Source organism: Miniopterus natalensis, chromosome 15 (assembly GCF_054644295.1).
Source record: "Miniopterus natalensis isolate mMinNat1 chromosome 15, mMinNat1.hap1, whole genome shotgun sequence".
Taxonomy (NCBI): domain Eukaryota; kingdom Metazoa; phylum Chordata; class Mammalia; order Chiroptera; family Miniopteridae; genus Miniopterus; species Miniopterus natalensis.
Window position 1 is genome coordinate 2,174,158 of NC_142095.1, and position 21,202 is coordinate 2,195,359.

Here is a 21,202-nt window from a genome sequence, read left to right on the forward strand (position 1 = left end):
AGGGACCTGGAGAGGATGCTACTGAGGGAAATACGCCAGTCAGAGGACGACAAGTGCCACATGACCTCACTCCTGTGGAATCTAATGAACAAAATAAACATGAACAAAATAGATCCAGAGACGCGGAAGCAGGGAACAGACAGGATCTCAGAGGGGAGGCGGGGACCAGCCAGACTTCATATGAATAAATGCATAACCCAGGGACACAGCATGGTGACGGCCTTGGTGGGGGTGGGGAGTGGAGGGGGCCAAGGGGAAGTAAAAGGGGGACATCTGTAATACTTTCAACGATAAAGATAAATTTTAAAAAATAAAGTCTTCTATATCATTAAAAAAAAAAAAGTCCCCTGACCCTGACAATGTGAGGAGTGAGCCCCATGACAACTTTATCAGACTCTTAGTCACTCCCGGGGTCCCTCCGCCAGCCTCTGATCTGGGCCTCGCATCAGACCTTGCCTCCCAAGCTTTTCAGGGAACCTCGGCATAACAGGCACACGGTCTAATTTTGGAGGGCAAACCTTAGCAGACGTTTCTAAATGCAGCCAACAGAAGACAAAAACCCCCGCTGAATCACTACCTGAAAGCCACAGCCCTTCAGAGCCAGCCTGCGTGACCTGCTGAATTAGAGGAAGTAGATACAGGGGGTAAAGTGGGCTGACCAGGAATCTAGCCCACACCACACCCCCCCAGCTCTTTTTTTAAAAATTGATTTGAAGAAACAGAGAGAGAGAGATGGGTCTGCTGTTCCACACTTACTTATGCACTTGGTCGATTCTTGTATGTGGCCTGGCTGGATGGAGCCCTCAACCTTGGCCTACGAGGAGGAGCTCCCTCGCCAGCCCCCTTCCCCCACTCTTTTTTAAAGATTATATTTCCCAGACAAAGGCAAAACCACCTAATTCAGTATTTCCTAAAACTGCCAGATGCTAAGCATCTCCCAGAGCACTTGTTCACACACGTTCCCGGGAGCCTCCGCTGGAGTTCGGTAGGCCTGGGACTGAACCCAGGAGTGGGTGTTTTACGATATATGAGCGGTTCTTACAAATTAGGCTGTTCCGAGAGAGAAAGAGCAGAATTCAGGATCCCCGTTTTGTGCAGTCTTGAGCTAAAAGGCAGTATCCTACCCTCGCCATAAACAGACACGTTTAAGACCCTGCCCTTCTGGAAGTCAAGGTGAAGGAAATAAAAGACAAACTGGCCCAGCTGGTGCGGCTCAGCGGTTGAGCACCGACCCGCGGGCCAGGCGCCCCAGTTCGATTTGGGGTCAGGGCACATGCGGGCTGCAGGCTCCATCCCCAGTCGGGGGCGTGAGGGAGGCAGCCCATCAGTGATTCTCTCTCATCACTGATGTTTCTCTCTCTCCCCTTCTCCTTTCCTCTAAAAAAATAAATAAATAAATATATATATATATATGTATGTATGTATGTAAACTGGTAGTTACAAAATAAATAGAGGAGTGTAAAGTACAACACAGGGAATACAGTCGGTAATATTGTAACAACTATGTAGGGTGTCCGGTGGGGACTGGAAATACCAGGGGGACACTTTGTAAATTATGAGACTGTGTAACCACTGTTCTGACGCTGTACACCCGAAAGTAACATAAAATAATATTGAAAGGCAACTGTAATTGAAAAATTAAAATGAAAAAACCCTGCCCTTGCCGAGCGAAGTAGCCCTTCATAGGGAAACGTCCCTGTCCCCGCTCTTGCGCCTCCGGTCGCCGTCCCCGACCTACCCGGGGAGCGGCTTCCCCTGGTCCCGGCTCCGCGGGACGTCGGGGCCACGTCTCCGTCGGGCGGCCGGCGGCGCTACCGTGCCGCGCTCCCATTGGCTGGAAGTTCCGTCGTCCGGAGCGCGAGCGGCCTCCACTCGCCACGCCAGCCAGTGGGGACTCGGGACCGCCCAGGGGCGGGGCCTGGAGGGGTGGGGCCCGGCGCGCGGGGGCGGGGCCTGGTGCGCGGGGCGGGGCCTCGGGCGAGGCGGGCGTGGCTCGCGGACGTCGGGGCGGCCTATGGTGCGGGAGGCAGGGCGCCGCGCCCCTCGCGGCCCGGCCGGGCCGGGCCAATCCCGGGCGACCCGGCGGGCGAACGCGAGGCCTGGCGGGCCGGGCCGGAGGGCCGGGGGCGGGAGACAATGGGCCGGTTCCTGGTGCGTCAGCCCGGAGTTCCTTAAAGGGGCCGCGAGCGGGACGGCGGGCAGCGCGGGGGCGGCGGCGGCGGCGGCGGCGGCGGCGGCGGCGGCGGCGGGCCCCGCGCTCGGGGAGGATGCCCGCGGCGCCCGCGCGACCATGCAATGGCGAGCGCTCGTCCTGGGGCTGCTGCTCCTGCGGCTCGGCCTCCACGGCGCGCTCTGGCTGGTCTTCGGGCTGGGGCCCAGCATGGGCTTCTACCAGCGCTTCCCGCTCAGCTTCGGCTTCCAGCGCCTGATGGGCCCCGACGACCCCGCCGACGGGACCGGGGCGCCGTCGGGACCGTCGTGGATGCGGCCGCCGGGCCCCGGGGCGGCGGCGGCGGCGGCGGCGGCGGGGCGGCGGCCCCCGCGGCGGCCGCGGCCGGGCGTGTGCGGCCCCGAGCACTGGGGCTACGTGCTGGGCGGCCGGGGCCGCGGCCCGGACGAGTACGAGCGGCGCTACAGCGGCGCCTTCCCGCCGCAGCTGCGCGCCCGGATGCGCGACCTGGCGCGGGGCATGTTCGTCTTCGGCTACGACAACTACATGGCGCACGCCTTCCCGCAGGACGAGCTCAACCCCATCGACTGCCGCGGGCGCGGGCCCGACCGCCGCGACCCGTGAGTGCCCGCCCCTGGGGCCGGGAGGCCGGGGCGTCCCCGCTGCCGCGCCCGCTCCCCGACGCCCGGGACGGGGGCGCCGGGGGCCTTGGGGCCGACCTCTTGCCTGGCGCTCCCGGAGCCTGGGGACAGGGCGCGGGAGGGGCGGCGGCGGGGCCGCGCGCTGGCGGGGACTGGGGGCTCTCGGCGCCCGGCGCCGCCCCCTCCAGGGAGCGAGTAGCGGAGCGAAGTCCCTTGTGAGCGCAGCTTGAAAACAAGCCTCACCCCCCTTCCCCCACCCCTGGCTTTTCTGTCTAAACATGAAAATTCAGGAGTCGCCCCGGGAAAGGACTTGTCCAAGCCACCCAGTGAGTTTGGGGGGAGCCCGGGGAGCACCTTTCCCCTTCCTGACGGGGCTGCTGCGTCGGCTGAGGACCCTTGGGTGGGGCGGGGAGGGTCTGCCTGGCCCAGATTTGGGGTCCTGACCCTCCGGGGAGACTCCCTGGGCGGCTGAGTGGACTGTCAGCGGGTTGCCCTGTCTGCCTGTCTGTCCGTCCCATAGCTTGCCCCTCCTGGGGCGGCAGGGCTGTGTGGGGAGGGCGGCCAGGCCCCTGCTTCCATCAGCTTTGTTTGCGGAGACTGCGCTCCAAGGGTCACTGCTGCTGACCTCAGAGTCCAAGAGGACAGCAGGGCGGGGAGGACCTCCCAGCCCGGGAGGGTGCGGCTGGGCTGACCCTGCGGCCTGGGCCTGGTCCCGCCGCGCCCTGCAGGTGCCAGAGGAGCAGGTGGGCTGGGCCTGCGGACGTTTGGACACAGGTGTTTCCAAACCTGGGAAAAGCCCGAGTCCAGTCCTTGGGGTCTGAAAAGGAAGCCCAATGCTAAAGGGCCTTGTTGCGTTTCAATAATGGTCTGTTCATCTGCAAATTCACGTCCTAAGTTACAGTTTGAGAGCGTGATTTTGAGTGAGGGGAGCTCGCATCTCAGGTTCACTTAGAAAGACCAGACCTTCCTAAAACGGTGGGAAGCGGAGCTGTTTTTCTCAGTGTTCTGTATCAGTCTTTATACATACAAACGTATTTCCTATTTCTGTTTTTTTTTTTTTTTTTTTGAGAATAAGTTTTATTAAATGATGAAAGAATTGCTAGGCCTTCCAGATTGTGGGAATGAATGAACTATTGGTTTTGCTTGGCCCTACTGGACTTTATACTTAGGTGTGTGTTTTTTCATCTTAATTTTCTGAGAAAAATTAAAATTTGGAAAAAAGAGAAAGCCTGAAATCCCACCAGATAGTTATTTTCCATCGGTCTTTTCCGCCAGCCCCGGGCCTTGTGCCTGCACAGGTTTCAGAGTCAGAACCTGGAGATGAAAGTGTGTGTGCGAGTTTGGGCCTTAGTGTTTCCTCACTGCCGCCCGCCGTGGGGTTACGGGGGAGGGAGGGGACACTTTCAGCAAGCGCCTGTTGTCTCACGGACGTTTCCTCAGATTCCTTTTTACGGGGTGGGCCTGAGGAGCACGGTTTAATGAGGACCTGCGATGGGTGACACTTTCAGGGGGGACCCTGGTGGTCCGGAGAGTGAGTTTGGTGACTTTTCCGTATCCGGAGCCCGTCGCCAGTGAACGGGACAGGAGGCAGCAGGCGATTGGCCTGCTGGTGCCCGCGGGGGTTCCGGGTGGCTCGGGCCTTTGTCTCAGGCTGAAGTCGCCGGCGAGGGTTTCGGTTTGAGGGCTGGGTGACAGCCTGGGTAGATTGAGGTCAGGTTGCTCTGAGGTGCACATGCTGTTGGAAAGATGGCCTTGGAAGGGTGGCATTTGGGAGGGCTGTAGTTGGTAAACCTCGGTGTCTTCGAGGAGCTGAGAGAGCTGGGTTCTGGTGGCCTGGAGTGGACCTTCCGAAGAGTGGGAAGATTAATTTTTCTCACTCCCCTTCCGTTCACCTTGCTCCTCCCAGACTAGAGTATTTTCAAGGGAGGTTGACCATCTGGCTCTGAAACAATAGGGCACATTCACGTCCCCAAAATAAACAGCCTGTAATAAAAATTGTTCGGATAGTTCCAAAACCGAGGGTCTTCCAGGGATCATTGTCAAATATATTCTTAGGATTTGTTTTAAAACTATAGAGTGGCTTAACTACTGGAATATTCTGTAAAAAGTCTGGAAACAAAACACAGGTGCTAACCACAAATCTTTTGGTTTTTTTGGTCACATTTTCTTGAGGCTGATCTCGCCGCCTTGTTTGACCAGTGGTCAAGTGCTCGGTGACCATGAAGTCAGGAAAACCTGAACTCTAAAAATAGCGAGCCTTCGGGTCCCACCCCGGTTACTATGCAAAGTCAGTTCCTCTCACATCCCCAATTTGGGTGGAAGGTTCCCGGCCCACGGTTTCTTCGAGCCGGTTGGATATTACAGATTTGCGATCCTTCAGCCAATGATGGGTCAGGTCCTGGGCCCGTGACCCTTCTCTGCTTTCTCCCACCCGGATCACGATTCAAACAAAACAGCAAACCCCAAATTAACAAGCCCCCCGGCGGACTCATTCCTGGGCCCCAGGTCTGGGTGGCCGTGTCTGCAGGCCCCTCTGTGATGCCCTTGACCTGCCTGACGGGGATTTTCCTTGATCGGCTCTGCCCTGCTTTTGGTGCCTGTCCTGGGAGCCGGTACCCCAGCTTTTGACGATGTTTGAGAGTTGATTCTGCTGCGTGTTTACCCTCCTTCCCCTTGGCCTGTCCCCCCAGATGACCAGTCCCCTGGACACGGGCTGTGTCTGAGGTGCCCTCTGCCTGGTGCCAGGCAGGTCTCAGCAGCTGGCACGGGCTAAGTGGACGTGGGAATTTTAATCATATGTTTGAGTCTTTCCCGTCAGCTCTGTTTTGGGGCGATAACCTTAAGAATTCGCAGGGGGGTGGGTGGCACGAAGTGGGGAGTCTGATTGTGTCCCGCGGGCCGGCCGGCGGTCTGACCGGAAGGCGCGTGCTCTGCGCCCAGCCCGGCCCGGAAGGCTGGGTGCTGGGCTGGAGGCACTTAGACCGAGTCAGGCCGGCGTCGGCCAGGAGCAGCTGCGGAGAACCAACCCCGGGTCTGCCCACGTCGCAGTTTGGCATAAATGGATCAGGGTAATGTGCCCGTTTGGGCCAGGAGGGCGTCTGGCTCGAGTGCTGAATGGTCAGGGACCGTCTCCTGGTGAGTGGGCGGCGGGAGGCCTGTCTGCCCCTGAGCAGCGGAGCCGTCTAGTTCCACACGGACGCCCCAGAGCCTGGAGGTGGGGGGCTGGGCACGAGGGTGTCCCTGCCTCCCGTGACCTCCGTGACCTCCTCCAGCGTCCCGGTCTCCCGTGTGCCTTGGCAGGCACGCCCTCCAGGTGCTTCTTTCACCCACGGGCGGCGCTCCCCGGGCAGGACCCTCTGCGACCCCGTGAGTTTTCTTAGAGAGAGCGGACAGACGGAGGAAAGCGGGCAGGTGCGGTTTCTCAGCCGCGCAGCCTCCCGGTTCTGGCTCGTGCGGGACGAGATCCCAGCTCCTGGACGGCCCTCTACACGAGCTTGTTTTTTGATGGTTTGGGTTTGTTTTTTTTAATATGTTTTACTTGATTTTAGAGAGAGAGGAAGGGGTAGGGAGAGAGACAGAAACGTCAGTGCTGAGGGAGGATCGTCGACATCGATGGGCTGCCTCCTGCGAGCCCCCCGCTGGGGTGGGAGCCGGAACCCAGGCGTGCGCCCCGAGTCGGGCCGGAGACCCCCTGGCGCGGGAGATGCTCAGCCACCCGAGCCACACCCGCCGGGCTACACCAGCTTGTTCTTAAAAACATGGCTGTAGCCCTGGCTGGTGTGGCTCAGTTGGTTGGAGCATCATCTTATGCACCCCAAAAGTTACAGGTTCCGATCCCCTGTTGGGGTGTGTGCAGGAGGCAACCGATCGACGTCTCTCTCTCTCTCTCCCTCTCCCTCCCTCTCTCTCTAAAATCCATGGAAACATGTCCTTGGGTGATTAAAATAAGTAAGTAAATAAATAAGTAAATATTAAAAACGGGCCCCAAGTTTTGCCGCGCGGTCTGTCCCAGATTAAGTGGCCCAACAGCGTGAAGCGAGGCAGCTGGGAGGCTCCAGGCGACAGGGGAGGCTGTAGAGCTGTCCCCCGGGCACTGGCCGAGGACCCTCTAGAGTGTCCCAGGGAGCAGGTGAAATGGCCTGGGGTTGACGGAAGACGCCAGAGTAGCAGTGACGACAGAACCGGGCTCTGTCGCTTTGGTGTTTAAACAGTCGCCGTATTTCTCTCCTTACTTTGGTCTTTTCGAGCTTCCGGGCTCCTCTCTGGGTTGTGGGACCCGGACCGAGGATCACTGTCAGCGAGGAGGTCAGAGTGCCCGCGGAGCCCTGGCGCTGGGTCGCCAGGTGGTTTCCGAGAGGGAAGCGGTGTCAAGGGACAGGGAGCCTGTCGCAGAAGTGACGCAGCTCCTCTCTCAGGCCCACGTAGGTGCTGGGACGCGGGGAGAGGGTTAGTGAAACGTGGGGTGAAGTTCATTTATTCCCCCACCCGGAGGCCCGGCGAGCGAGGCTAAGGCCGCGCTGGAGGGACCGGCTCCTCTCTGGTGTGACGGCCGGAGGGCCGGTTTCCTGGTGGAGTATTTGGGGCAGGTCGCTCGACAGGGCCTGCCCCTTCTTGTTCCTGAGGGTTTGAAAGTCGGAGCTGTTTGAAGCTGAGCGGAGAGAGCATCTATGGCTATAAAACTGCATCCCCGAGACGGCAGGTGACTCGCTGCCGGCTTCCGGGCGGGTCTCCCACCCTCAGGGCCCGTGTCTCGGCCGCCCTGTGACTCGGTTCAGCTGTCGGACGTCATAAAAACTGGCGTGAGATAGAAGGGCCTTCGCCACCCTGATCCACCCTGACCGGTCCTGAGTAAATGGGAGTTGCCGGCAGTTTTAGTTTCCAATGGGCGTTACGAGTTTTACTGCATTTTTTCTCTTTTAAAATAAGTGCCTTTGTTTCATTTTAATTTGTTTCCTTTTTAGTTCCAATCTGAACATCAATGACGTCCTGGGGAATTATTCCCTGACACTCGTGGATTCGTTGGATACACTTGCAGTAAGTATCTAGCCTCGGTATTTTCAAAAATTCATTAAGATATTTTGGAGTTTGAGACCCCTAGTTTCCCCCCAAGGATGGGCATTCCTGGAAACCTGATACTCAAAATATAGGGTGTCCCTCGAAAATGTATACACACTTTGAATAATTATTAATTCCAGTGGGTTAAATCTGAAAAGAAAGAAACATCGGTTGAGCTGTCAGGAAAAAGTGTGTATACGTTTTTGGGGGGACACCCTGTATATTTCTAGCTTTCATAACCGTTGTTTCTTTTAATGGCATTAATGCCCAGAGCAGAAGCATTGGAGGTAAATGAGGGGAGACGTGATTCCCCTAAAGAGAGGAGTGGAAAGTGTGATGAGTAGGGGGACCTGTGTCCGGCCCCGTTTCCCTCTACTTTATTCTCTCAAAGAGTCGAAAGACATTTCTTTAGAGTTTACAGTGACCGTAAACCTTCACAGCCGTAAAAAGGAGGTTTCAGAAGCGAAGAACAAGGGCTGAGGGTCGGGGGTCCCCCGACACGCCGCCGGCCCCCCGCCCCCGGGTGCGAGCAGGCCCCCGCGGCCCCGAGCGGAGGCCTCTCTGTAGCCGCCTGTCCTCGCTGCGGGCCCTGCCCGCCGGGCTCCCCCTCGGTGCCGCCCTTGCCCCACGTTGGCTGGGGAACCGGAGACCTTTGGCCGGAGTTGCAGAGCAGGTAGAAGAGTGAGCGCCGGGGTGGGTGCTCGGCGCCGGGGTGGGTGCTCGGTGCCGGGGTGGGTGCTCGACGCCAGGCCTTCCCAACCTCCGCCACCCAACTCAGAGCTTTCAGACCCCTCCCCTCCGTGGCCAGCAAGCCTTTGCCGTTAGAAAGCCTTACTGTGGCCCGAGCCGTCCTGCGTTCAATCATTGGCTCTGTCTTTTCAGCTTCCCCGTAAGAGGTTAAGGCGTCGGGAGTGGGTTGCGTAATGCTGGCAGAGTTCGCGTCAGCGCCGGCCAGTGTGCTGCTCCTAGTGGAGCCACTGGGGCTTAGGAGTCTGAGAGCCATTCCGCGTCCCCCTCGCCCGCGGTGCGATGGGGCAGCCGCTGCGGTCTGGCCAGGCTGGGGTGCCAAGCACTTCGGTTTCCCAGGATCTGCTCCTGCGTTTATTACTCCAGCTCCCTCATCCACCGTAGCCGACCGGATGTGCCCAGACCAGTATGTTTGGCACAGTTAGAGCTGACTTGTCAAGATAACAGGCTGACTCAGCCACACGTGTTGCTTAACAAAGTCCCAAGACTCCTATACAGCTGTGGAAGCCCCAGCTCTCTTGCCCTGTGCGTCTTCCTGTGCCCCTGCTGCGCTCGTGAAGTTCAGGGCCTTATCTCTCTCATCCACCGCACTGTCCGCGTCTAATGCAGATGTGTGTTCAAAAAATGAATTTCTACTGGGCCAGGGTTTCCCAGCACAGGTTCCAAGGGCCCCCCTTGAAAGTAGAATTCTGTCCCCAGTGAACTCGCAGAAGTCGGCGTGTCCGTCTGACTGCTGGGGAGCCACAGCGCACACCAGCATCTTAGAGGCTCTGAGAAGTCCTGCAGTGTGGACACACGCCTGCCGCCCTGCCCAGCCCAGCCCGCCCTGCGCCTGAGTGAGGGACGCGGGCCTGGCTGGCTGTTCCGACTGCACCGGTCAGTTCCGGTGTGAGCTGCAGGCGCCAGCTTCCCTCCCCACCTTCCTCTTGACCTGAAACCAGATCCACAGCTGCAGCTGCCGGCAGATACCGGTGCTGCTGAGCATCTGCAAGGAAACGGACCCCGAGAGGAAACAGCCCGTCTGTGGCTTTCATTGTACAGCATCCGGCCCTTGCTGGGCCCGCGCTCCGGCCTTGTTTTTAGGAGCTGCTTCTGTTTGCTGACACGGCGAACAGGCGCCCGGAGCTGCGCAGCGGCCCCTCGGAGGTGGTGACCCCCGGCCGCCCGCAGCCTGCGCCTGCAGCGGGATGGCTCCGCCTGCTGCGGGGCCCTGAGCGCCGGGCGGCCCTGCCGCGGGCCAGCAAAGGCCAGGAGATGGGGCGCACCTGGAAGGAGCAGTGTCCGACGGCGGTCGTTTGTCTTTCCTGCCTCTGGGTGTGTCCTTCTGATGCCGTCGTCGTGAAACTGTGAGCAGCGTGAAAGCTTCTCGGTTCAGGGTCAGCGGTAAAGTTTCGTGCCCGGTTGCAGTTCACGTGGAGACGGCCGCTTGGTGGGACGTCACGTCCGGGCGCCCAGATGGGGACCGCGGCTCGCGGGTGCGCGTTTAAGGGGCAGAGCCGACTGTTCCTCGGGTTTGGTTTGTTTTGAATGTCTCTGGTTTTACGCTTGGCTCCAAAAGAGAACAGGGCTGGTTCTCCGAGGGTTGAGACACCTGGGTCACAAGCGGCGGCCGTTTCCCGATGTTCGGGGCCTGGGAGCCAGGCACCCAGGCTGCCGGTGTGTTCGAGGAGCAAGGAAAGGCCACGACTTTGTTTCTTCAGTTTGGGGATGTATTTTGACCCGTTTCTAGAATTTTAGGGATTCTGATGCCCTGCGTGAGGGGGAGAGAGGGGGGCTGACGGTTCTACGAGGAGCGATGCTCGCAGTTTCGCTGTCCGCGGCCGTGGCTGCTGAGCCGGAGGCCAGGCCTCACCACGCGCCGTAGCCCAGGAGCGCCCCGGGCTCCTCTGCCGCAGACGGGCACCCGTCTCCCCTCAGGCTGTTGTAATGGTTCGTGTTCCTCTTTTTCAAGATCATGGGAAATTCCTCCGAGTTCCAGAAGGCGGTCAAGTTAGTGATCGACACCGTTTCATTTGACAAGGACTCCACCGTGCAAGTCTTCGAGGCCACCATCAGGTAACGCAGCGCGTAAGGGGCCGTGCGTGTGAGGCGGGGACCCCGCGGGGCCCACGGGCCGGGGACCAAGGCGGAGGCCACGGAGACCACGTGGGCGCACCCGCGTTTTCCATCCTCGTGCTGGATTTGTCCAGCCGGGAGCAATCGACGTCTCAGAGTGATCACACTTTGGACTGACCAGAAAGACACGCTTGGACAAAGGTGTGAGATAGGTGTCCCGTTAGTGGGTGTCCGGTCTCGTTTCCTCCCTTCACTGTGTCCTAGGAAAACTTATAAATTTCCAAAGGAAATGAAAGTTCCCCTCTCCCGGCCCCCGGAGGACTCCTCCTGGGGATCAAGCCCGCAACCCGGGCATGTGCCCCGACCGGGACTCGAACCCCGATCGCCTGGCCCCTAGGCCGAGGCTCACCTGCTGGGCCACGCCGGCCGGGCTGCTCTGCCTGTCTGAACGGGACTGTACACATCTCACAGCCAAAGTGATTCTGTTTTCCTGTGTTCCTCCTGTCACTAGGGTCCTGGGAAGCCTCCTTTCTGCCCACAGAATAATAACAGACTCCAAGCAGCCCTTTGGGGACATGACGATTAAGGACTATGACAACGAGCTGCTGCACATGGCCCACGACCTGGCCGTGAGGCTCCTCCCTGCCTTTGAGAACACCAAGACGGGGATTCCCTACCCGCGGGTAGGCAGGCCAGCCCGCAGCCCCCGTCTTCCTGGGCGAAAGTCTTTGTCGATTAATGTACAGGGTGTTTCCCAAGAAATGCGCACACACGTGGAGTGACTGTAAAGTCAGTGCTGACTAACACACGGCTCATTTTCAAAATTTAGAAGAATCTACAGAAATGAATAATTTTCTTTGTCAACACCTGTTTTTAAACTAATGACCTTTCTGGCCCAGGCCCTGCTGATAGCGTGAAGCCGTGGCATCGCCGACGTCGGGCCATTTCACGCGGCGTTTGTGCGCCCTCAACGCGTTGACTGCTGCCGGTCTTGTACCGTAAACTTAATCTTCTATGTGTCCCCATAAAAAAAGTCGAGCGGCACTTTAGGATAAATTTTCTTTGTCCAAAAGGTAGTCTGGCTTCACCCGCTATTTCAAATCAGTTAAACCTGAAAAGGAGTGAAAATTAAGTGAGCTCCCAGCTGTTACAGTGTGTGCACATTTTGGGGGATGCCCTGTATTTGCGGGGGAGGAATGGAGTTGATATGCAAGAGGAAAGCTGTATCTTAGAGAGAATTTGGCCCTAAATACGATGTAAACGTTTTTCGATTCGTTTAGCATTTACTGAGCGGCTGCGTGGGCCGGGCACACAGTGACGTATCCCACGGCGCCTTCCCCCTTCGGAAGGAGTTGTGTCCTGGGCTCAGTACTGTCCTTTCACGGGTGGAACTTATAGCCCCTGGTGGGGACTTGTCTTTGTTTCTGACCCGGGTGCATTTCCCCAGAGACCCTCCCGGGGTAGTTGTAGGAGCTCGGTGACTGTCCCTTTGACTGTTTCGTGCAGTTGCTTCCAAGCGAGGCCTGCACAGACCAGCCAGTGTGCTGCTGATCTAAATGCAAGATCTGGAGTAAGATTTCACCCTCGTGGTGTCTGATGTGCCGAGCCCAGGACTCCTCTGGGGGTTGAGCCAGCGTTTGGGTAGCCAGCAGAGCCCAGCCAGGCCCCGGCGCCTGGGACGGAGCGGCCTGTTGCCTCTGGCCGCGTGTCTGAGCAGGAGCTCGCTCGCAGTGGCTCACGACACGTGTCAGTGGCTGCACAGCCGAGCTTGGGTCCAGCCCCAGCCCTGGGGCCGTGTGACCACGAGGAGGACCTGCTGGGAAGGGGTGGACGAGCGAGCGGCCCTGGGCGGCCCGTGTTGGCCAGACAAGGCTGTGGCGCTCTCAGCGTCCCGTCCGTGTGTGTCTGCAGCTCTCGTGTCGTCCCGGGGGGAGCTGACTCGTTGCAGCGAGTGTGGCTCCTCCGTTCAGGTGGTGGCTGAGGCCTTGCCTTCGAGCCATGCGGGCTCCCGGGGTTTTGCCACGAACCCGTTGTCTCTCCCTGTCCCTAGGTGAACCTGAAGACGGGCGTTCCCCCCGACAGCAACAACGAGACGTGCACGGCTGGGGCTGGCTCCCTCCTGGTGGAGTTTGGGATCCTGAGCCGCCTGCTGGGGGACTCCACGTTTGAGTGGGTGGCCAGGCGGGCGGTGAAAGCCCTCTGGAACCTCCGGAGCGACGGCACGGGGCTGCTGGGTAGGTGGCACCTTCTCCAGCCCTGAAAACTGATCAGTCGGAGGTGGGCCCTCAGCGTGTGCCCCCCCCAGGTTTTCCTGTGACATGGCTCAGGGCAGTTGTGAGGTTCGATGGGAAAAGCAAAATGACAACCCTGTTTTTATTTTGCACTAAATGTTTTCCCCACATTGGTGGTCAAACCCGGTCTGTTCGGGAAGCTTTCCTGGCTGTCCAAGCCGCTGTTAGGACTCAGGACGGTTTGAGGCCAAGCTTCCCTTCCTTCTGCTCCTGCCCAGGACGGAGGTCGTCGTGTACGGGGGTCCCCCTGGGAAACCTGCCCCCCCCCGACAGGTGGGGCCTGACCCGCTCTGTGTGCTTCACAGGCAACGTGGTCAACATTCAGACGGGCCATTGGGTTGGGAAGCAGAGCGGCCTGGGGGCCGGGCTGGACTCCTTCTATGAGTACCTCCTGAAGTCCTACATTCTCTTCGGAGAGAAGGAAGACCTGGACATGTTCAACGCCGCCTACCGCAGCATCCAGAGCCACCTGCGCAGAGGGTGCGTCTGCCTGCGTCTCTCCCGGCGCCCGGGACGCGGGTCCGACGCGGTCCTGCTCGTCTCGCCCTGAATTCACAGGGTCCGCTGGCCTCGGCCCTCACTGCTGCTTGTCAGTCATCTGGGGGTGAGGAGGGGTATGAGCCCCCTGCTGCTGCGTCACAGGTCACCCCAGAGCTCGGCTTAGAGCAGCAGACAGCATCTCGCAGTGTTGGGGGGCCGGGAGCCGGAAGCAGCTGAGCTGATCAGGGTCTCACGAGGCTGTCCCCAGGCTGTCGGTGGGGGCTGTGCCTCGTCAAGGCTGGTCAGGGCCGGAGGGTCCACTCCCAGGCTCAGTGGCCGTGTCCCGCTGGCTGCTGGCTACAGGTCTCAGCTCCTCAGGCCTCTTTGTAGGCGGCTCATGGCCTCTTCCCGTGGAGAGAAAGAGGCCAAGTGGAAGCCACGCGCTTTGTGACCTAATCTGAGAATGACAGGCCAGCACGGCCCGTGTCCTGGTCACGCAGACGGACCTGGCCGCCGGGAGGGGCCGCACGGCCCGTGTCCTGGTCACGCAGATGGGCCTGGCCGCCGGGAGGGGCCGCAAGGCCCGTGTCCTGGTCACGCAGACGGACCTGGCCGCCGGGAGGGGCCGCACGGCCCGTGTCCTGGTCACGCAGACGGACCTGGCCGCCGGGAGGGGCCGCACGGCCCGTGTCCTGGTCACTCAGGCCTGGCCGCCGGGAGGGGCCGCGCGCGTGGCTGTGGGGAGGCAGCATCCCCGGTGCCCTCCAGGGGCCTGGCCGCCGGGAGGGGCCGCACGGCCCGTGTTTCGCTGGCTTTCACTGCAGGTAGAGCTGCAGGCAGGATGGTCCCCGAGTCGCTTCGGCTCTTACTTTCCGAGGACTTGCTGGGATTGCTCTCCCCCGTGAGGGCAGGGCAGGCGCCTCGTCGTTTCCCTCTTGGCTTTAAACAGCACGTCTGCTGCGTCCCGGCGGCTCCTCCGATGTCGCCTCGCTCCCCGGGCCTGTTGGTCACGGCTCGAGCGTCCTGCGTGGCAGGATCTTTCTCGGACCCGTGTCCACGCCGGCTGTCGTGGGAACCGCTGCGAGTGCTGAGCTCCGCTAACAGGCTGTTTGGCCAGAGCTCAGCTGTTTCTACTTTTGTTGTTGATGTTGTTGTTGTTAACGTTTTAAATTTTGATTTTTTGAGAGGGAGGCGGGGCGGGGAGAGAGAGCAGCATCCACGTGGGAGAGAGACATCGATCGGCTGCCTCGCACACACCCCTGCCGGGGATCGAACCCACAACCCAGGCATGTGCCCTGACCGGGGATCGAACCTGCGACACTCCGGTGCACAGGACGTCGCTCCAACCAGCTGAGCCACCCGGCCAGGGCTCATTTTCACTTTTTAAAGCCCCAGATTGAATTGAGCAGCAATCCCTTGGGCGTCTTGCTCGGATGCATCCCTGCAGGCCCGCGGTGTGGGACCTCATTAGAGAAGAGGCTCCTTTTTATGCAGAAATAACCAGGCCTCCCCACTCAGTGGGATCCCACGCAGACCGTGCCGTGTGCCCCTTCCCTGCGTGGTCCCGCCCTCACGCCTGACTGTCCACGTGCCTTCCGCGGAGGGCGGTGAGCTCTGGCCTGCCCGGGGCTGAGTTCCAACTCTCACGCTGTGGGAGGTGGCTCCCTGCCCGGTGGGTAGAGGCGGCCTGTCCGCGGAGGCTCAAAGGAGGGAGGAGGGACCTTAACCTTGATGCCACTGACGCCAAACCCCAGGGGCCACTAGGGGGTGGGGCTGGCGCCTCGGCGTCTCTCTCACCCTCGCTGCTCTGCTGGCCACAGCCGGGAAGCCTGCAACGAGGGCGAAGGGGACCCCCCGCTCTACGTCAACGTGGACATGTTCAGCGGGCGGCTGATGAACACGTGGATCGACTCCCTGCAGGCTTTCTTCCCCGGGCTGCAGGTACTCCACCCGCATATTCGCTGAGAAAACGCACTCGTGGGGAGGGCTTTGCTTTCTACTTTTCACGGCGCCTCGTGTTCCCTGGCTCCTTCATACGTGGGGATCAGGGGCACAACCTGTCTCGGTTGCCAGAGTGTTGGCCGGAGCCACAGATAAGCATGAAGCTGTGCCTGAAAAGTGACTGTGTGTCATTTGGGGATGTCCCCTCTCGGCTGTCTTCATTTCCCCCCCCAAAAAATGTTCTTATTGATTTCAGAGAGAGGAAGGGAGAGGGAGAGAGAGAGAAACATCAGTGATGAGAGAGTCATCGACCGGCTGCCTCCCGCACACCCCCGACGGGATGGAGCCCGCAGCCCGGGCGTGTGCCCTGACCGGGAGTCAAACCGCGATCTCCTGGGTCCCAGGCCGCCGCTCCGCCGCTGAGCCACGCCGGCCGGGCTGGGCGATCTCGAACACGAGGCCTTGGCCGGTGCCGTTCACATCCGCCCGGCGCTGGCGGCCCCCTCGAGAGGGCGTCTCTCACCCGGGGTTCCCGCTTTGGGGTTGGTCTTGTCTCCCCCGGGGTGGGGGCGGGTGCGTGGAGGGCGAGCCCCGGCCTTGGTGCGGCCTGCTGCCACCCTGGGCACAGCGCCTCAGCCTGGCGACCTGCGTCCCGCAGGTGCTGATAGGAGACGTGGAGGACGCCATCTGCCTGCACGCCTTCTACTACGCCATCTGGAAGCGGTACGGGGCCCTCCCGGAGCGGTACAACTGGCAGCTGCAGGCCCCCGACGTGCTCTTCTACCCGCTGCGGCCGGAGCTGGTGGAGTCCACGTACCTGCTCTACCAGGTGCCCGGTCCGCTCGCCGCTGGCCTGGGGGCGGCCTGGGGCGGCCCGGCGGCTGGTGCTCGGCGAGCCCCTGCCGGCTGGCGCGGGGCTTGTTGTTTCGTGGTGACTCGGTCCCTAGTCAGCGTCATTCGCGGTCCCACAGGGCAGGGAAGGCGTCCGCGGTCACAGGCTTTTACCTGACCTGTCGCAGAGCCTGGCCGTGGCTTCCCTGAGGGCTCATTTCCCGCCGCCTCAGATAATCACGATCGGTTTGGGACTTGGTGTTCCCCAAATCTGCTTGACCGCACAGCCCTGGGGGTGCAGCTCCTGTGCTGTGGAACCGGCCTGATTACCGGTAGTAATTATTCAGACAAAAGGTTCCTATTTTGTTTAATGTTTAAAACACCGCGTTCGCCTTTCGTGCGGTGACTTCCGTGCGGGCGGGAACGTTCCTGCCCGGGGAGTCCGCGCGGGTTGAGGCCGACGCTTACAGGCGCCTGCCGTCCGCGTGCCCCGGTGTCCTCGCCGTTCACCGGAGGCGCTGCTCGCGGTGTGGCCGCAGGCCTGGGGCAGCCCACGCGGACGCCTGTGTTTTTTTAGTCTTCACCTGAGGGTATTTTTTCATTGCTTTTTCAGAGAGTGGGAGGGAGGGGGAGAGAAACGTGGCTGGGAGAGACACGTCGATGGGGTGCCTCCCCCATGCGCCCCGACAGGGCTGGGGATCGAGCCTGACACTGGGTCCTTGTCATTTGCTTCTAAATGAAAAGGGGGGAATCGGTGAAACTGGGAGCAGTGCCCGTGCCCCGGGAGCTTCACGTAACCTCTCGGGGAAGGACACCCTCAGGCTGCCTCCCTGAGCTCGGGGGTCAGCGCACCCTTCGAGGACCATGTGCCTGGTGCCGCCTGCGCCCCGGGGCCTAGGGCTGCTGCCTCTGGGCTTATCTCCGCTCCTGTCGGGCTGCTTCCTCGCGCTGGCCGTTTCCTTAGGGTCGGTGGACACCGTCCTCCGGCCTCGCCCCGAGGCCCCTCCCGGTGCCCTCTCAGGCCAGCGACAGCCACCCCTTAGTTCTCTGATTTTGCTGCTGCGAGTCGGCACCAGGGGCATATCCTCAGCTTTTAAAGATGACCCCCAGCTTTTAAACTATTAGTGGGGTGAACCGAGCCATCTAACAACCATCCCTGAGCGTGTGACGACGGCACAGCCGCCCCAGGAGCTCGGGTGGTCGGAGCCGGCGCAGCCCCCGAGGATCTGGGAGCTGAGCAGGGCGCGGGCGGACGCCCGCCTCCCCTGCCCGAGGCGCGTCTCTGGGGGCTTCCAGGCAGGACGGGAACTGGATTTGCGCCCAGAGGTGGCTCTGTCGGCGGGGCCTTGCCTGTTCCCGGCCCTGGCGGGCTCAGGGCGGCCAAGCAGGGCACGGTTCTGCCTGGAGCGGCTGCCTCGGGCCCGCTGCGCCCTAACCGGCCGTCGGCGCCCCGGGACGTGAGCTGACAGACTCCTTGGTCCTGTGACGCTGACCCTCAGGACAGAGTGGCCGGCCCTGTGCCTCCTCTGCCACTTGGACTCATCTGCTCGGAAATTCCTGCGGCCCCGTGATGTTTGCGATGGCACATCCCCCGTTCTCTCGCTCTCTCTAGGCCACCAAGAACCCCTTCTACCTCCACGTGGGAATGGACATCCTGCAGAGCCTGGAGAAGTACACGAAAGCCAAGTTAGTCTCCAAGTTCCTTCCTCCCGTCGGCCGCTGTGGTTTGTTTGGAGCTGCTCCAGGGAAACATTGTCCTGTTCTCTGTTGCACTTTGATTTATAGGGCGGGTCACTAATGTTAATTTTGTGGGGGAACTGATTCCTTTTTGTGTAATGGAGCCTGTCCGTTATAGTGGGAATGGCTTTTTTTTTACTGTTTCTGTCTGTAAGACTCTGGCAGACTGCATTCCTTTTTTCTTTTTTTTTAATATATCTTTGTTGATTTCATAGAGAGGGAGAGAGAGAGAAACATCAGTGATGAGAGTCATTGATCGGCTGCCTCCCGCACGCCCCCTGCTGGGGATCGAGCCGCAACCCGGGCCTGGGCCCTGGCGGGACTCGAACCCCGATCTCCTGGATCCTAGGTCGATGCTCAGCCGCTGGGCCGCGCCAGCCCGCAGACTGTGTTCTTAGCAACTTCTTTCCCCTAGTTATACAAATAAAACATACAGTAAAAGGTTTGGGGAGCACGAAAACGCACAGGCAGAATATTAGCACGGTACTGGCCGAGTGCAGAGAGGAGCGGTCAGACTTTGTCTAAATATCAGGGCAGAAAACGTCAGCCAGCCCTGAACTTGTCGCCAGTCATTTCCCGGTGTCACGTTAGGCTTCGGGCAACACCTGCCAGCGCCCGGCCCCTCCCCCCACAACTAACCCGGTGATTCGGCCGCCAAGTCCGTTTTTAAACGAACCTGCAGACAGTCTGGGCTGAAAGCGGGCGGCGCTTGGCCCTGGCGCGGTCGGCGTGTCCTGCGGCGGCTGGTGGCCTGGCCCCTGCTTCGCGAGCGAGTGCGCGCCGGAGGCGCGGGCTGGGCTGACGGAGCCTGTCTTGCAGGTGCGGGTACGCCACACTGCACCACGTCATCGACAAGTCCAAGGAGGACCGGATGGAGAGCTTCTTCCTCAGCGAGACCTGCAAGTACTTGTACCTGGTGCGTGTCGCAGGGTCCACGCGGGACGTGTTCCGTCTCGGAGCAGGCGTCACACTCGTCAGCGCCTGCCGTCTAACATGAGTTTCCTGGGCCCTGTGTGCCCTGTGTCCTCAGAGCCCAGCCCGTGTGCTGACACGGGAATGAGCTGGAAGGTGGCCCACTTGCTGGGGGTCAAAGGATAAAACGCCGGCCTCCTCCCTCTGGCACCGGCAGTGTGTGGGGTGCAGAGAGTCTAGAACTGCGGCCCAGGACCTCTCGGGGAGCATGTGGGGATCACCCAGGGGCTTCACTTATGGCCCAAGGTTGGCTCTTAGTCCTGGGCCTTGTGAATCTCTAGTTGGGTGGGGGTACCTCTGAGTTTAAGCAGAACTGGTGACTCAGACTTGCAGCCAAGTTGGGAACCATGGTTGTTAACTGATGTGTTTCCACCCACTTGTCACTGAGAAGCCTGAGGGCCAAGCACCCCCTTCCTGAGGAGGCTGCACCGCCTGAGGTCCCACCTGCTACAGTTTCCAATTGTTTCTTCTTTCCCACCAGCTGTTTGATGAGGAGAATCCAGTACACAAATCCGGAACCAGATACATGTTTACAACTGAGGGACACATTGTGTCTGTGGACAAGCACCTTCGGGAGTCGCCCTGGAAGGAGTTCTTTCCGGAAGAGGGACCAAGGGACGTGGAGGGGAAGTCTGTGCAGAGGCCCAAGTCTCACGACCTGAAAGTCATCAACTCCAGCTCCAACGTAAGTGGCCTTTCCCAGGCGCGCTCTGCCTGTGGATGGAGGGAAAACGCTGCTAGTGAGCTACTTGGCGCCCTCGGGTCTGGCTACCCGAGGCGAGTTCTGCAAAGGCTGTTCACGCAGGTTTCTGCAGGGTGTGGGAACCGCAGGAGCCGTGGCCATTGTCACTCCGGCTGAGGGGTCGGCGGGGAGATGGTCACGGAGCTGGGTGGGAGAGCGCGTGGGCGGGTGGCCTGGGCAGCACCTGCTCTGAGCGGGGGCAGGGACCTTGCCGGAGGGAGCCAGCAGAGCGGCCCGAGACCCTCCTTCCTTCCGATCTGCCGGAGCCTGAGGGCAAGGGAACCTCTTACAGAATCCCGCCGGTCGGCCTCAGCGGGGTGGACGGCAGCGCACAGGCCCAGGGGCAGGCGGAGGCCGCACAGCTGGGAGTCCGGCCGCTGCCCAGGGGCGTGGATGGCGCCTCCCCGGCCCCACCTCCCCTGGGAAGTGGGGTGTCCCATTACCCCCGTGCTCCTCAGCTGGGTGCTCTGCTCCGCAGGGGACGTCGGCAGTGCCTGCAGACAGCTTCCGTTGTCACGGCTGGGGGTGGGCTCGGGGTCGTCTGCGGCACACAGGACACCCCGGGTGTCCACCATGCCCGGCTGAGACCCGAGTCGGGTCATCCAGCCGCATTCCCTGAGGCTCAGCACATGGAGTTTTAATCGAAATTCCCCGTCCCCCCGTCTTTCCAGTGCAACCGAGTCCCTGACGAGCGGAGATACTCGCTGCCCCTGAAGAGCGTCTACATGAGACAGATCGACCAGATGGTCGGCCTCGTCTGACCTGCGCTGCTCTGCGGGCCCAGCCGAACCCGACCGACGGCCGCCCAGCCACGCCCGGTCCCGTCCGAGGGGAGGGGAGGCGCCTGGCCATCCGTCCGCAGTGCCGCAGGCATTCTGTCCGCGCCTCGCCCGCACCCACGAGAGTCCCGCTTACTTTAGTGTTTCCCTTCTGTTCAATAAAATGCCCTGTTTTTTTCAGGATGTAATTTGAAGTGAGAAGGTCCAGAGAAGTCGGACCTGCTGCTGTTACTCAGCACGGTGGGTGGATCTTCGTAGCTTCAGGCCATGGGGTCCAGCAGTCGCCTCCCCTCGCCGGCCCTCGCCGTGACCGCAGCGTCGCCGCCTCTGTTCGCGGGCTGTGCGTGGACTCCTGGGCACAGGGCCTGAGGTTCACCTGGCACCTTGCACTTACTGCATTTTGTCCTCCTTTCTGTCTCGGTGGATATTGGGCTCCCTCCCAGACACCCGCCCATGGTTTTGGATCACATGGGGAAAAGGTCACCCAGCCGTTCATCTGCACCCCAGGGACCTTCGCAGTGTTCTCAGTTACTTGCTTACGAATCGTGGCGTTGCCTGAATTCCCACAGGCAGCCTCTTAGGCTGTGCCTCGCACTCTTGGAGCTCAGCGGTAGACCTTGTGGATGTGTTTTACATTTCTTTTGAACTTACCTGAGGAACTCTCGTAGTTCCAGGACCAGGGTGCCTTCTGGGGAGGGAAAAGCACCTAAGGTTGCCTGCGCGTCCATCGGTCTCAGTTACTAACCGAGGCTCTCGATTCT

The 21,202-nt window shown here is 60.5% G+C and overlaps 1 protein-coding gene across 1 annotated transcript; it reads left to right on the plus strand.

Moving 5' to 3' along the window:
- The first annotated feature begins 2,252 nt into the window (after nt 1-2,252).
- Nucleotides 2,253-20,624, plus strand: EDEM1 (ER degradation enhancing alpha-mannosidase like protein 1). The gene is made up of 12 exons (XM_087824687.1): nt 2,253-2,790; nt 7,773-7,845; nt 10,565-10,668; nt 11,180-11,351; nt 12,719-12,902; nt 13,265-13,439; nt 15,260-15,380; nt 16,039-16,209; nt 17,824-17,897; nt 18,768-18,864; nt 19,402-19,605; nt 20,334-20,624. Exons 1-12 carry the CDS (start codon nt 2,291-2,293, stop codon nt 20,421-20,423), a joined length of 1,965 nt encoding a protein of 654 aa, XP_087680813.1. The 5' UTR covers nt 2,253-2,290; the 3' UTR covers nt 20,424-20,624.
- Nucleotides 20,625-21,202: the final 578 nt, after the last annotated feature.